At 50.3% G+C, this 14756-nt stretch overlaps 1 protein-coding gene across 2 annotated transcripts in view; it reads right to left on the bottom strand.

Annotated features, from left to right (window-relative positions):
- Positions 1-14756, bottom strand: part of NPLOC4 (NPL4 homolog, ubiquitin recognition factor) — a 652620-nt gene that overhangs the window by 254422 nt on the left and 383442 nt on the right. For both annotated transcript variants that reach the window (XM_078654232.1, XM_078654233.1), the window contains exon 11: positions 532-658. In XM_078654232.1, the coding sequence (XP_078510358.1) occupies positions 532-658 (127 nt within the window). The remainder of the gene's footprint in view (positions 1-531; positions 659-14756) is intronic.

Below are 14756 nucleotides of genomic sequence, written 5' to 3' on the forward strand. Positions count from 1 at the left end.
GAGATACCATTCGTGCTCCGTTAGGCATTTTAGGGTGAGTTTGTCTGCCCTGTCATTCAGATAGTCTGCCAGGTGTTGAACCACCAGGGAAATGCCCTGGTGTTCCAGCCATGTCGAGAGACGCATATCATCTTGACAAATGTTCCACAACCCCATCTAGCCCTGTTTATTATTGTAATACCACAAAGCAGTGGTGTTGTCCATGTATGACGGCACCAGCCTCCCCTTGATCGAAGGAAGAAAGACTTTCACTGCCAAGCAAATTGCCTGGAGCTCCATAAGTTGCTGCAGAGCCTGGACACCACCAAATACCAGTCCTCTGATCTCCACCTCTCCACCGCTCCATCCCAGGCGTGACACATCTGTCCTCACAGTTGTCTCTGGTTAGGGAAGGGAGAGGTGTTTTCCACATGCCCAATCATAGTTCATCAGCCACTACTTCAGACCTTCACAGTTCCCTCTGAAATCTGGACCATGTCTAAGAGCTTCATGTGGTGCTTCTGCAGGTCCGTACTTTCATTCAGGGCTTACCTGTTGCCACCACAGACACAAATTTAGATCCGAAGTTGCCATCAGGTGAGAGCCGGCAGAAGTTTGGGTGCTTATTTTGCAAATATCCTGCAGTTATGCACTCTTCAGCACTGAGGAAATAGGCATCCTGGAAGAAAGAAAGGATTAATAAATGTAAGAAGCATTCAGATTAAAAGATCACAACTCATCTTTAAGGAATACTGATCATACTAATCGGACTAAAAAGTGAACATGTGGAATGTAATATATAGTTCTCATTATTGCTCTAATAACCTATCAAAATCAACTATTAAGAGCATCAGAATTTTTCTTTGGGATACTCAATAGCACAGGCACACAGTACACTGAGAACCTATTACAAATACACATAATTGCACAACACATATCAGATTAGATACGCTTCAGAGGGCTCAATAGTAATTAGTATCAGTGTATTCTTTGCGGAGAACATCAGACTGAACTCTGTACAAACAACAGCACAAACAGGCCATATAGTTGGGAGTCAATGTCATCATCATCATCATATATCTTTATTCGGTCATTTGTAAGAACCATCAAAGTTTACAGAGTATAAAACAAATATATCTACACTTAAAATAGTACTAAACCATTACAATCGCGAATACAAATGACATATTCCTAGCTGTCACTATACTCGTGCCTGCGCTATTGCGGCTTGGGTGCTGAGCTGCTGTTAAATTTTAACTAGTGCCTCGTTTGATATTTCATTTTGCATTTCGTTCTTTTCCCCTGTTTTTAAAACGCGCCTGGCCCTTACCTGCACTATAATTTTGGGACATCCACCGCTGTTGGGCGGGTCCGCTTCCCGGCGTCTTCCCCTACAGCTGCGCCATCTTGAGTCTAGTCGTGCCGTTTTTCGGCGCATTCTGGCAGCCTACACGCTCTAGTCGTCAGAAGGACGCTAGGCGTGTATAAAAGAGAGGTAAATCTTGAACTCTCCCTTCCTAGCTGTCACTATACTCGTGCCTGCGCTATTGCGGCTTGGGTGCTGAGCTGCTGTTAAATTTTAACTAGTGCCTCGTTTGATATTTTATTTTGCATTTCGTTCTTTTCCCCTGTTTTTAAAACGCGCCTGGCCCTTACCTGCACTATAATTTTGGGACATCCACCGCTGTTGGGCGGGTCCGCTTCCCGGCGTCTTCCCCTACAGCTGCGCCATCTTGAGTCTAGTCGTGCCGTTTTTCGGCGCATTCTGGCAGCCTACACGCTCTAGTCGTCAGAAGGACGCTAGGCGTGTATAAAAGAGAGCCATGCAGACGCGCAGCGGTTACGCGCTGCGGGGACGCCTGATTGACGCCGGAGTTACGCCAGAGTTCAGCCCATCTGCGCCCGTCCGCGCTGAGGACGGGCTGCAGGACGGGCTGGACCCTGGGACTCTGGATAGGCCCATCTCTTTGCCCCGGGAAAACCTGTTACACTACCTACTGTCTTTTAGACCTCCCGTGCTTCCATGCCATCATCGGTTCCTTCCTGAGACCCTGCGTCTGGCACCGGTATGTCCTTCGTGTAAATCTTGTTTTAAATTTACTACACAGGCTGGCAGGAAACCTGCTTCCCCTTCTCTCGGTGGATGGGGGACCTCTCAATCCAGACAGGGCTTTTTGATTAATGCACGATCCCTCATTAAACATAACAGAGTTTCATGATTTTGTAAGTGCGAGGCAACCTGATTGGGTCTTTGTGACCGAGACATGGGCCTCTGAATCCTCTGGCCATGACCTTCTTTTGGCTATACCCGAAGGATATGCAATTCACAGGTTGGATAGAGTGCGACGCAGGGGAGGTGGATTGGCAGTTCTCTATAAAACCACCCTCTCCTGTACTGTAAAATCTTTATCAGTCCCCTCGGATCCCTTTGAGGCCCTATACTTCTGTATTGTATGTGCTCCGTCGATCTCCTTCACTGGAATTCTTGTATATAGACCCCCGGGACCTAGAGCCAACTTTTGCCCTGAACTTTTTAGAATTATGGAACCCTATTTTGGGAGATCCTCTTTTACCATTCTTGGGGATATGAATTTTCATTTAGATGATCTGGCATCTACAGATACATCCTCATTGGTTAATGCACTGGACGCAGGTGATTTTGCCCTAAGGGTGTCCTTTCCGACGCATAAGGCTGGCCATACCCTGGATGGGGTGTTTCCCAACGACTCCAGGCTAACAGTCGGCGTTCCCCTGCCGATAGTATGGTCTGATCATCTAGCAGTTCCATTATATTTAAATACGCCCAATATGGAGGGTAATTTGGCTATCACTAAGAACCGTCTCAAAAGAAATTTTAGGAGTATTACTAATGAGACGCTGGCCCCTTTTATTCATAACGTTAATATTACATCTCAGTTGGTGGTAGAAGAGGCAGCACAAGAGCTTGCCGACTCTATCTCTAAAGCAGTGGATGAGCTAGCCCCCGCTTCATCTAAATATGTAGCGCGACAAAAACCGACAGCCCCCTGGTTCACGGAAACTCTGAGGCTTCTTAGACAAAAATGTAGAAGGAAGGAAAGATGTTGGCGTAAATCCTGGGATCCGACTGACCGGGAATTGTACAGGTGCCAGATACGAGAGTATAAAAGCAGAGTTATTAAGGAGAAACAGGATTATTTCACCAACCTGACTAGTTCTCTTACATCTTCTAAAGAGCTCTTTAAGATCGTGAGCTCTCTCTGCTCTCTTCAGTCCCCTGACCCCGTGGTAGTCTGACAGGAGTTATGTAACAACATCTCGGACTTCTTTTTAAAAAAAATAGATGATATCTATTTGGCTCTACAATCTCAGAGGAGCTTCCTGAGTGAAGAGGACTCCGCCCGAGTTAAACATTTGGAATCTTGGGTTGTTGACTCTCCCCAGGTTTTCAATCATTTTCCTGCACTTTCTATGGAGGGATTAAACCTTCTGCTGGATAGAATGAAGTCTGCCTCTCCCTTAGACCCGGTTCCTTTGAAAGTACTAAAGGACTGTAGGGATACTATTCTTCCTCCCATGTTGAAAATTATGAATGAAGCGATGGAACATGGTATCTTTCCTGTAGTTTGGAAGAAAGCCATTGTGAAACCGCTGCTTAAAAAGCCCACTCTGGATCCAGGGATCCTGCAGAATTTTAGACCTATATCTCTTATGCCGGCCCCTGCTAAGATGCTCGAAGCCCACCTGAACTGCCATCTCTCTCGCTTTCTGGATGCTTCAGGGTTCTTGGATGGGTCCCAACATGGCTTTAGAAAGCTTCATAGCACGGAGTCTGCTTTGACTATGGTCACGGATAACATACGCCGGAAAGTTGACCTGGGTCAAACTACCGTGCTAGTATTGCTAGACCTTACAGCAGCGTTCGACACCCTGTCTCCCCTTACGTTAACATCTAGGTTAAGGGAGGCAGGGGTAACAGGACCGGCCCTTAGTATCCTGAGTTCTTTCCTACAACAAAGAGAGCAGCGTGTAATGCTTGGAGATCTCCTCTCCCCTGCTAAGTCTTTGCAATGTGGGGTGCCACAGGGGTCGGCATTGAGTCCGACCCTGTTTAATATCTACGTGGCCCCCCTTGCTAGACTAGTAAGATCTCAGGGGATGGAGGTAGTGTCGTACGCTGATGACACGCAGATTATGGTGTCCCTGACCCACTCTGTGAGTGTCACCGCTTCCAACTTTAGATCCTGCATGCAACTTGTTGCAGAATGGATGATTTTCAATTCTCTAAAGGTTGAACGGTGACAAAACAGAGGTCCTGGTCTTTGGCAAAGACCAGGACATGTGGTCAGGTGAATGGTGGCCTCCATCTTTAGGCAACTGCCCCACTCCCACACAATCTGCTAGGAATCTAGGGGTCATTTTTGACACTCGGCTATCTATGGAAGCCCAGGTCAATAAAACTGTGGCCACCTGCTGGGGTGTTATTAGGACTCTGAAAAGAATCCTTCACTATCTTTCCCCGCAGGCACGCAAGCAGGTTGTGATCGCTCTTGTTGGCTCAAGGCTTGATTATTGTAACTCATTGTATGCCGGAGCCAACAAAGGCGTTCTACAACGCCTGCAGGTCGTACAGAATGCGGCGGCACGATTTGTCTTGGCCCTGCCCTGGCTGTCCTCAGCGACCATGGCAAGGAAGAGTCTTCAATGGCTTCCCATCATCTCAAGAGTATCTTTTAAACTCCTTTGCCTTACATATCGTGCCCTCATGGCCGGCCCAGCTGATGCGCTTGGATCCCGGCTCACTCGATATGTTCCGAGTAGATGCCTACGCTCCTTAGAGCTTAATCAACTGGTAGTTCCGCGCTCCAGGAAGGTTAGATGGGGAAGTAAGGCCTTTTCCATCTTGGCACCCCAACTATGGAACTCACTTCCCCTCGAGATTAAATCACAACCCTCACTGGAGCTCTTTAGGAAGGCTCTGAAAACTTGGTGCTTTGTTAATGCGTATCAGTAAGCTCTACTCATCTAGTGCCTCAGCTAGTTTGGTGTTAGGCGCCTTGACGCCCATGGGGCTAAGTCGCGCATGTGTAAATCCCGCTTCATTCATTCATTCATTCATTCATTCATTCATTCATTCACATATCAAATCAATTTAAGAACCATCAATCTGATCATGCTTAGGGAGGGGAGCAATGCAACCAACAGATAAAACCATATAAATCAGTTTAGGGAAAAAAAATACATGTATTTCATGAAAAAATAAAACAAGTAAGATTAGAAAAGTGTCATAACTAACACAGGAAATTATCAGAATAATATCGTAACTATCAAAGCAATTTTTTATGAATAATCCAAAAAGATAACAGAAAACGGCTAAGGGAAAAAACTATTGGTCCAGAAGTGTCTGCTTTAAAAATTCGAAACGCGATCTGGTACTTCCCCGACACCCATATTTTAGGCAAATAGGTTTAATCCATCTCCTGCGTAGCTGCCTGTACTTGGGGCAGGCGAACATTATGTGTTCTTCAGTTTCGTCAGCTTTGCAGCATACAGGCGAGGTGTCTATTACTAAACCCCTCTCCTCTTTCCCCAGAAATTTAAGTAACAGGTTACCATACCTAAACCTGACATATAGGCTTTTAGCAAGAGAAGGCGAGATCAAGTCAAGGAAAGATTTAAATGAGGAACAGGATTTTATAATTAAAAGATTTGCCGTTAGCTGTCCGCTAGCTGAATTATTAATGTAGTGCTCCCCCACCACCTTCAACGATATATTTCAAGGGCCGGGGAGAGGGTTTGGGTGTGGGATTGTTTAAAAAAAATCTTAATACTGATTTAGATCTTTGGCATAAAGTTAAGTAGCTCTTCCTCAACTGATAATCCCAGCTAAGCGACTCACTTAAGCCTATGCCCAAGTAATCAAACTCTTTTACACGTTCCAGAGGTTCATGTAAGATCTTAACTTCTCGAATACCACCCCTTGTTTTACCAAACACCATAAATTTAGTTTTTGTGGTGTTCAGTTCCAGTTTCCTATCCTCACAAAAACTCAGGAATTTGTTCAATAAGACTTGTAAACCTATGGGGGTAGTGGATATTAATAGCGAATCTTCCGCGAAGAGTAAGAAAGGTACTTTTGCGCTGTTCAACGAGGGGGCATAATTTTTGCAATCCATTAAACAGCTCACCGCATCATTAATGTACAGAGAGAACAATGTGGGAGCGAGGACGCACCCTTGGCGCACCCCGCGTTCTATCGGAATCCTCTCCATCAGTTTCCCATTTACCCCCACATAACCTGAGCATATGTATCCTTATGCAACCTGGCAATCAGTCACCAAATCAGCCGGGGCGCCTTGGTCAAGCATAGTTTTCCACAGCAGATTGCGTGGCACCAAGTCGAACGTAGCTCGCAGGTCCACAAAGGCCACACAAAGCCGCTGTTTCCCAAGTAGCACGTACTTCCAAGCCAACAGAGAAAATCTGAAGGCTTGATCGCACGTGCTAATTTTTCTGCGAAAACCCGCTTGAGCTGAGGACAATATCTTGTTCTCATCCATCCAATCTTGGAGTTAATACAAAACTTGTCTAGCAAATGTGTTTGCAGTAGCACTTACTACTAAATAACGTACAGAATCCTACAAGACAATACAACAAATGCTAAACACTGAACAGATGCACCACTTTCATAGCTACGCATATGCTGACATCACTCGCCCAGACCTGTATGCAATAGAACAATTAACACAATTCTTAACAAAATCCATAAAAGGAAGTAGATCGATATCAGGGTTCTGCTGTACTTGCCAATATCTTCAGTTGATATACATAAACACAGACGCAAGCAAAATGACTCTGTTAACACCACAACTCAACCTCTGGTAATAGCTCTGGTAATACCCAACAAACTTAAAACTCCTATAACTATCAACAAAAAAGATATCTTTGCAGTAAATCGTCCAGATTACATCTCACCAAGGTGAGAAGACAGAACCATTTGTCACTGGTCGGCTATATCGATGAATGTTGACAAGCCACTCATTAATGGGCTCTCAAAAAGAGATCACATGTGAATATTCTAAGCCCTACTCTCAAACCAGAAGATGTAAACGTGAACGTGGCTGTATATTTGCTGGAGTCCCTAAAACCTTCCGTCTCATAAATATTAGTGAGGCAGGAGGTATTTTGAGACCTATGGCAAACTGGCTGCGAATGCAGGTATGGGGGCCTGTAAGGACAGCGGACCACCACCCCACCACCCCATCGTTTAGACTGTCTGTCTGAAAACATTTCAGGCATAGAGGATTGTTTAAAAAAATCTTTCCAGGCATAGAAAATATTGGGAGAGCATTCAATGGATCACACTTGCTACCCCGAGGCCAACCTCAACTACATACAGTCTACTACAGATAAATGGTTTGTGTCCACAATCAATGAACTGTAGCTGCAAACCACTTATACATACCATCATTACTTTCAAATAGGACGAATACAGGATTTACAACTGATCCTATCTGTGATTCAGAACTGGTCACAAAATGACTTATGATTCATAAACTGACTTTTGTTTATTGCAAAAAAGATATGCTAATGGTAAGCTATACCAGAATTGTATAAGTAACAGTTAAATATTGAAAAATGCATTTTCTGAAGCATGAAGTGGGTGAATACTTCTAGAATTGCGTGGAGTAGCACAGAATTTCCACATCATACATTTTTAGTTTCATTATGGCCATACACTCCGCAGTTTAAGGTACCCAAATCTTGGGATTTCAACTGTGAAATTGAGCCACTATTGTTTGGGACGTAAGTTATTGCCTGCTTGTTGGTCAAGCAACCTGAAGCGCAGGTGGAATGTTGAGATGGAAAAATCCTCCGCATGGTAAAGTACGTGCAACCCTAATACTAATTTTTGTTGTCTTAGGCAAATACAGATCATAGGCTTGCCTCAACGATTGTAGCCTTGTTGGACAGGGAGTGGTGCCCAAAACACTACCTTTTTTTATTTTATTTTTATTAATTTGAATAGTTTTATACAGCGCTGGCTAGACCCAGAGGTATCAAAGCGCTTTACATGAGGAAGAGCATTGTTTCAGAGCATAGTTACCAGTTACATAGTTACAAGTTACACAGTTTCAGAGCATAGTTAAAAATTGCTGGAGCGTAGTTACATGTGTTAACAAGCATTAGAAATGCAATCGGGCTCGGATTTATTTCAGTTTGAGCTAATGGCATTGTAAATGCCAATGTCTTTTTGCCATGTGTTATGGAGTGTGTGCATGTGGTGTGTAGTGGAAGTATCTTGGTTGAATTGTAATTTTACCAATGGTGGCATGCTGTGCTTTATATGAATATGTTTAAAAGTATACTGCGATTGCTTGGTGGAAAAGTGCACTGCCGGCTGGAGGTGTGTGTGCCTGGTGGAAGGGTGCACTGACGGCTGGTGGGTGTGTGCTTGGTAAAAGCGTGCACAGATGGATGATGGTTGTTGGTGTTTGTGCATGGTGAAAGCATTCATTGACGGCTGGGGGTGTGTTGTTGTGTGTGTTGTTTTCTGTGTGCTGGTGAGTGTGTGGTGGTGAGTCTGTGGGGGTGAGCCTGGGGAGTGAGTGTGGTGGTGAGTGTGTTGTGTTGAGTGGTGACAAGTGTGTGGTGTTGAGAGACTGAGGTGTGTGGTTTGTGTGTGCGTTATGTGTGTGTGGTGTATGTGTGTGTGGTGTATGTGTGTGTGGTGTTTTCTGCACACTCACACACTGCCCCTACACATTCACACACTGCTCACCCGCACACTCCCAATGTGACCCTGCACACTCACACAATGTGCACCCTGACACACTGTCTCTGCCCTCACTCTGCCCTCACTCTGCTCTCACTCTGCCCTCACTCTGCTCTCACTCTGCCCTCTACAGTCACTCTGCCCTCTACAGTCACTCTGCCCTCTACAGTCACTCTGCCCTCTACAGTCACTCTGCCCTCTACAGTCACTCTGCCCTCTACAGTCACTCTGCCCTCTACAGTCACTCTGCCCTCACTCTGCCCTCTACAGTCACTCTGCCCTCACTCTGCCCTCTACAGTCACTCTGCCCTCACTCTGCCCTCTGCCCTCACTCTGCCCTCACTCTGCCCTCTGCCCTCACTCTGCCCTCTGCCCTCACTCTGCCCTCACTCTGCCCTCTGCCCTCACTCTGCCCTCTGCCCTCACTCTGCCCTCACTCTGCCCTCTGCCCTCACTCTGCCCTCTGCCCTCACTCTGCCCTCACTCTGCCCTCTGCCCTCACTCTGCCCTCACTCTGCCCTCTGCCCTCACTCTGCCCTCTGCCCTCACTCTGCCCTCACTCTGCCCTCACTCTGCCCTCACTCTGCCCTCTGCCCTCACTCTGCCCTCACTCTGCCCTCTGCCCTCACTCTGCCCTCACTCTGCCCTCTGCCCTCACTCTGCCCTCTGCCCTCACTCTGCCCTCTGCCCTCACTCTGCCCTCACTCTGCCCTCTGCCCTCACTCTGCCCTCTGCCCTCACTCTGCCCTCACTCTGCCGTCACTCTGCCGTCACTCTGCACTCTGCCGTCACTCTGCACTCTGCCGTCACTCTGCACTCTGCCGTCACTCTGCACTCTGCCGTCACTCTGCACTCTGCCGTCACTCTGCACTCTGCCGTCACTCTGCACTCTGCCGTCACTCTGCACTCTGCCGTCACTCTGCACTCTGCCGTCACTCTGCACTCTGCCGTCACTCTGCACTCTGCCGTCACTCTGCACTCTGCCGTCACTCTGCACTCTGCCGTCACTCTGCACTCTGCCGTCACTCTGCACTCTGCCGTCACTCGTCACTCTGCCGTCACTCTGCCGTCACTCTGCCGTCACTCTGCCGTCACTCTGCTGTCACTCTGCTGTCACTCTGCTGTCACTCTGCTGTCACTCTGCTGTCACTCTGCTGTCACTCTGCTGTCACTCTGCACTCGCTGTCACTCTGCTCTCGCTGTCACTCTGCACTCGCTGTCACTCTGCACTCGCTGTCACTCTGCACTCGCTGTCACTCTGCACTCGCTGTCACTCTGCACTCGCTGTCACTCTGCTGTCACTCTGCTGTCACTCTGCTGTCACTCTGCTGTCACTCTGCTGTCACTCTGCTGTCACTCTGCACTCGCTGTCACTCTGCTGTCACTCTGCACTCACTGTCACTCTGCTGTCACTCTGCTGTCACTCTGCTGTCACTCTGCTGTCACTCTGCTGTCACTCTGCTGTCACTCTGCTGTCACTCTGCTGTCACTCTGCACTCGCTGTCACTCTGCACTCGCTGTCACTCTGCACTCGCTGTCACTCTGCACTCGCTGTCACTCTGCACTCGCTGTCACTCTGCACTCGCTGTCACTCTGCACTCGCTGTCACTCTGCACTCGCTGTCACTCTGCTGTCACTCTGCTGTCACTCTGCTGTCACTCTGCACTCGCTGTCACTCTGCTGTCACTCTGCTGTCACTCTGCACTCGCTGTCACTCTGCACTCGCTGTCACTCTGCACTCGCTGTCACTCTGCACTCGCTGTCACTCTGCACTCGCTGTCACTCTGCACTCGCTGTCACTCTGCACTCGCTGTCACTCTGCACTCGCTGTCACTCTGCACTCGCTGTCACTCTGCACTCGCTGTCACTCTGCACTCGCTGTCACTCTGCACTCGCTGTCACTCTGCACTCTGCTGTCACTCTGCACTCTGCTGTCACTCTGCACTCTGCTGTCACTCTGCACTCTGCTGTCACTCTGCACTCTGCTGTCACTCTGCACTCTGCTGTCACTCTGCACTCTGCTGTCACTCTGCACTCTGCTGTCACTCTGCACTCGCTGTCACTCTGCACTCGCTGTCACTCTGCACTCGCTGTCACTCTGCACTCGCTGTCACTCTGCACTCGCTGTCACTCTGCACTCGCTGTCACTCTGCACTCGCTGTCACTCTGCACTCGCTGTCACTCTGCACTCGCTGTCACTCTGCACTCGCTGTCACTCTGCACTCGCTGTCACTCTGCACTCGCTGTCACTCTGCACTCGCTGTCACTCTGCACTCGCTGTCACTCTGCAGTCACTCTGCACTCTGCTGTCACTCTGCACTCTGCTGTCACTCTGCACTCGCTGTCACTCTGCACTCGCTGTCACTCTGCACTCGCTGTCACTCTGCACTCGCTGTCACTCTGCACTCGCTGTCACTCTGCACTCGCTGTCACTCTGCACTCGCTGTCACTCTGCACTCGCTGTCACTCTGCACTCGCTGTCACTCTGCACTCGCTGTCACTCTGCACTCGCTGTCACTCTGCACTCGCTGTCACTCTGCACTCGCTGTCACTCTGCACTCGCTGTCACTCTGCACTCGCTGTCACTCTGCACTCGCTGTCACTCTGCACTCGCTGTCACTCTGCACTCGCTGTCACTCTGCACTCGCTGTCACTCTGCACTCGCTGTCACTCTGCACTCGCTGTCACTCTGCACTCGCTGTCACTCTGCACTCGCTGTCACTCTGCACTCGCTGTCACTCTGCACTCGCTGTCACTCTGCACTCGCTGTCACTCTGCACTCGCTGTCACTCTGCACTCGCTGTCACTCTGCACTCGCTGTCACTCTGCACTCGCTGTCACTCTGCACTCGCTGTCACTCTGCACTCGCTGTCACTCTGCACTCGCTGTCACTCTGCACTCGCTGTCACTCTGCACTCGCTGTCACTCTGCACTCGCTGTCACTCTGCACTCGCTGTCACTCTGCCCTCGCTGTCACTCTGCCCTCGCTGTCACTCTGCCCTCGCTGTCACTCTGCCCTCGCTGTCACTCTGCCCTCGCTGTCACTCTGCCCTCGCTGTCACTCTGCCCTCGCTGTCACTCTGCCCTCGCTGTCACTCTGCCCTCGCTGTCACTCTGCCCTCGCTGTCACTCTGCCCTCGCTGTCACTCTGCCCTCGCTGTCACTCTGCCCTCGCTGTCACTCTGCCCTCGCTGTCACTCTGCACTCGCTGTCACTCTGCACTCGCTGTCACTCTGCACTCGCTGTCACTCTGCACTCGCTGTCACTCTGCACTCGCTGTCACTCTGCACTCGCTGTCACTCTGCACTCGCTGTCACTCTGCACTCGCTGTCACTCTGCACTCGCTGTCACTCTGCACTCGCTGTCACTCTGCACTCGCTGTCACTCTGCACTCGCTGTCACTCTGCACTCGCTGTCACTCTGCACTCGCTGTCACTCTGCACTCTGCTGTCACTCTGCACTCTGCTGTCACTCTGCACTCTGCTGTCACTCTGCACTCTGCTGTCACTCTGCACTCTGCTGTCACTCTGCTGTCACTCTGCACTCGCTGTCACTCTGCACTCTGCTGTCACTCTGCACTCTGCTGTCACTCTGCACTCTGCTGTCACTCTGCACTCTGCTGTCACTCTGCACTCTGCTGTCACTCTGCACTCTGCTGTCACTCTGCACTCGCTGTCACTCTGCACTCGCTGTCACTCTGCTGTCACTCTGCACTCACTGTCACTCTGCTGTCACTGTCACTCTGCTGTCACTGTCACTCTGCACTCACTGTCACTCTGCACTCACTGTCACTCTGCACTCACTGTCACTCTGCTGTCACTGTCACTCTGCTGTCACTCTGCACTCGCTGTCACTCTGCTGTCACTCTGCTGTCACTCTGCACTCGCTGTCACTCTGCTGTCACTCTGCTGTCGCTGTCACTCTGCTGTCACTCTGCTGTCGCTGTCACTCTGCTGTCACTCTGCACTCGCTGTCACTCTGCTGTCACTCTGCTCTCGCTGTCACTCTGCTCTCGCTGTCACTCTGCACTCGCTGTCACTCTGCACTCGCTGTCACTCTGCACTCGCTGTCACTCTGCACTCGCTGTCACTCTGCACTCGCTGTCACTCTGCACTCGCTGTCACTCTGCACTCGCTGTCACTCTGCACTCGCTGTCACTCTGCACTCGCTGTCACTCTGCACTCGCTGTCACTCTGCACTCGCTGTCACTCTGCACTCGCTGTCACTCTGCACTCGCTGTCACTCTGCACTCGCTGTCACTCTGCACTCGCTGTCACTCTGCACTCTGCTGTCACTCTGCACTCTGCTGTCACTCTGCACTCTGCTGTCACTCTGCACTCTGCTGTCACTCTGCACTCTGCTGTCACTCTGCACTCTGCTGTCACTCTGCACTCTGCTGTCACTCTGCACTCTGCTGTCACTCTGCACTCTGCTGTCACTCTGCACTCTGCTGTCACTCTGCACTCGCTGTCACTCTGCACTCGCTGTCACTCTGCACTCGCTGTCACTCTGCACTCGCTGTCACTCTGCACTCGCTGTCACTCTGCACTCGCTGTCACTCTGCTGTCACTCTGCACTCGCTGTCACTCTGCACTCGCTGTCACTCTGCTGTCACTCTGCACTCGCTGTCACTCTGCACTCGCTGTCACTCTGCTGTCACTCTGCACTCGCTGTCACTCTGCACTCGCTGTCACTCTGCTGTCACTCTGCACTCGCTGTCACTCTGCACTCGCTGTCACTCTGCTGTCACTCTGCACTCGCTGTCACTCTGCTGTCACTCTGCACTCACTGTCACTCTGCTGTCACTGTCACTCTGCTGTCACTCTGCACTCTGCTGTCACTCTGCACTCGCTGTCACTCTGCTGTCACTCTGCTGTCACTCTGCACTCGCTGTCACTCTGCTGTCACTCTGCTGTCGCTGTCACTCTGCTGTCACTCTGCACTCGCTGTCACTCTGCTGTCACTCTGCTGTCGCTGTCACTCTGCTGTCACTCTGCTGTCACTGTCACTCTGCTGTCACTCTGCACTCGCTGTCACTCTGCACTCGCTGTCACTCTGCTGTCACTCTGCACTCGCTGTCAGTCTGCTGTCACTCTGCTGTCACTCTGCACTCGCTGTCAGTCTGCTGTCACTCTGCTGTCACTCTGCACTCGCTGTCAGTCTGCTGTCACTCTGCTGTCACTCTGCACTCGCTGTCACTCTGCTGTCACTCTGCACTCGCTGTCACTCTGCTGTCACTCTGCACTCGCTGTCACTCTGCTGTCACTCTGCACTCGCTGTCACTCTGCTGTCACTCTGCTGTCACTGTCACTCTGCTGTCACTCTGCACTCGCTGTCACTCTGCACTCACTCTGCACTCGCTGTCACTCTGCACTCGCTGTCACTCTGCACTCGCTGTCACTCTGCACTCGCTGTCACTCTGCACTCGCTGTCACTCTGCACTCGCTGTCACTCTGCACTCGCTGTCACTCTGCACTCGCTGTCAGTCTGCTGTCACTCTGCTGTCACTCTGCACTCGCTGTCAGTCTGCTGTCACTCTGCTGTCACTCTGCACTCGCTGTCACTCTGCTGTCACTCTGCTGTCACTCTGCACTCGCTGTCACTCTGCTGTCACTCTGCACTCGCTGTCACTCTGCACTCGCTGTCACTCTGCACTCGCTGTCACTCTGCTGTCACTGTCACTCTGCTGTCACTCTGCACTCGCTGTCACTCTGCACTCGCTGTCACTCTGCTGTCACTGTCACTCTGCTGTCACTCTGCACTCGCTGTCACTCTGCACTCGCTGTCACTCTGCACTCGCTGTCACTCTGCACTCGCTGTCACTCTGCACTCGCTGTCACTCTGCACTCGCTGTCACTCTGCACTCGCTGTCACTCTGCACTCGCTGTCACTCTGCACTCGCTGTCACTCTGCACTCGCTGTCACTCTGCACTCGCTGTCACTCTGCACTCGCTGTCACTCTGCACTCGCTGTCACTCTGCACTCGCTGTCACTCTGCACTCGCTGTCACTCTGCACTCGCT

Source organism: Lissotriton helveticus, chromosome 7, assembly GCF_964261635.1.
Source record: "Lissotriton helveticus chromosome 7, aLisHel1.1, whole genome shotgun sequence".
Taxonomy (NCBI): Eukaryota; Metazoa; Chordata; class Amphibia; order Caudata; family Salamandridae; genus Lissotriton; species Lissotriton helveticus.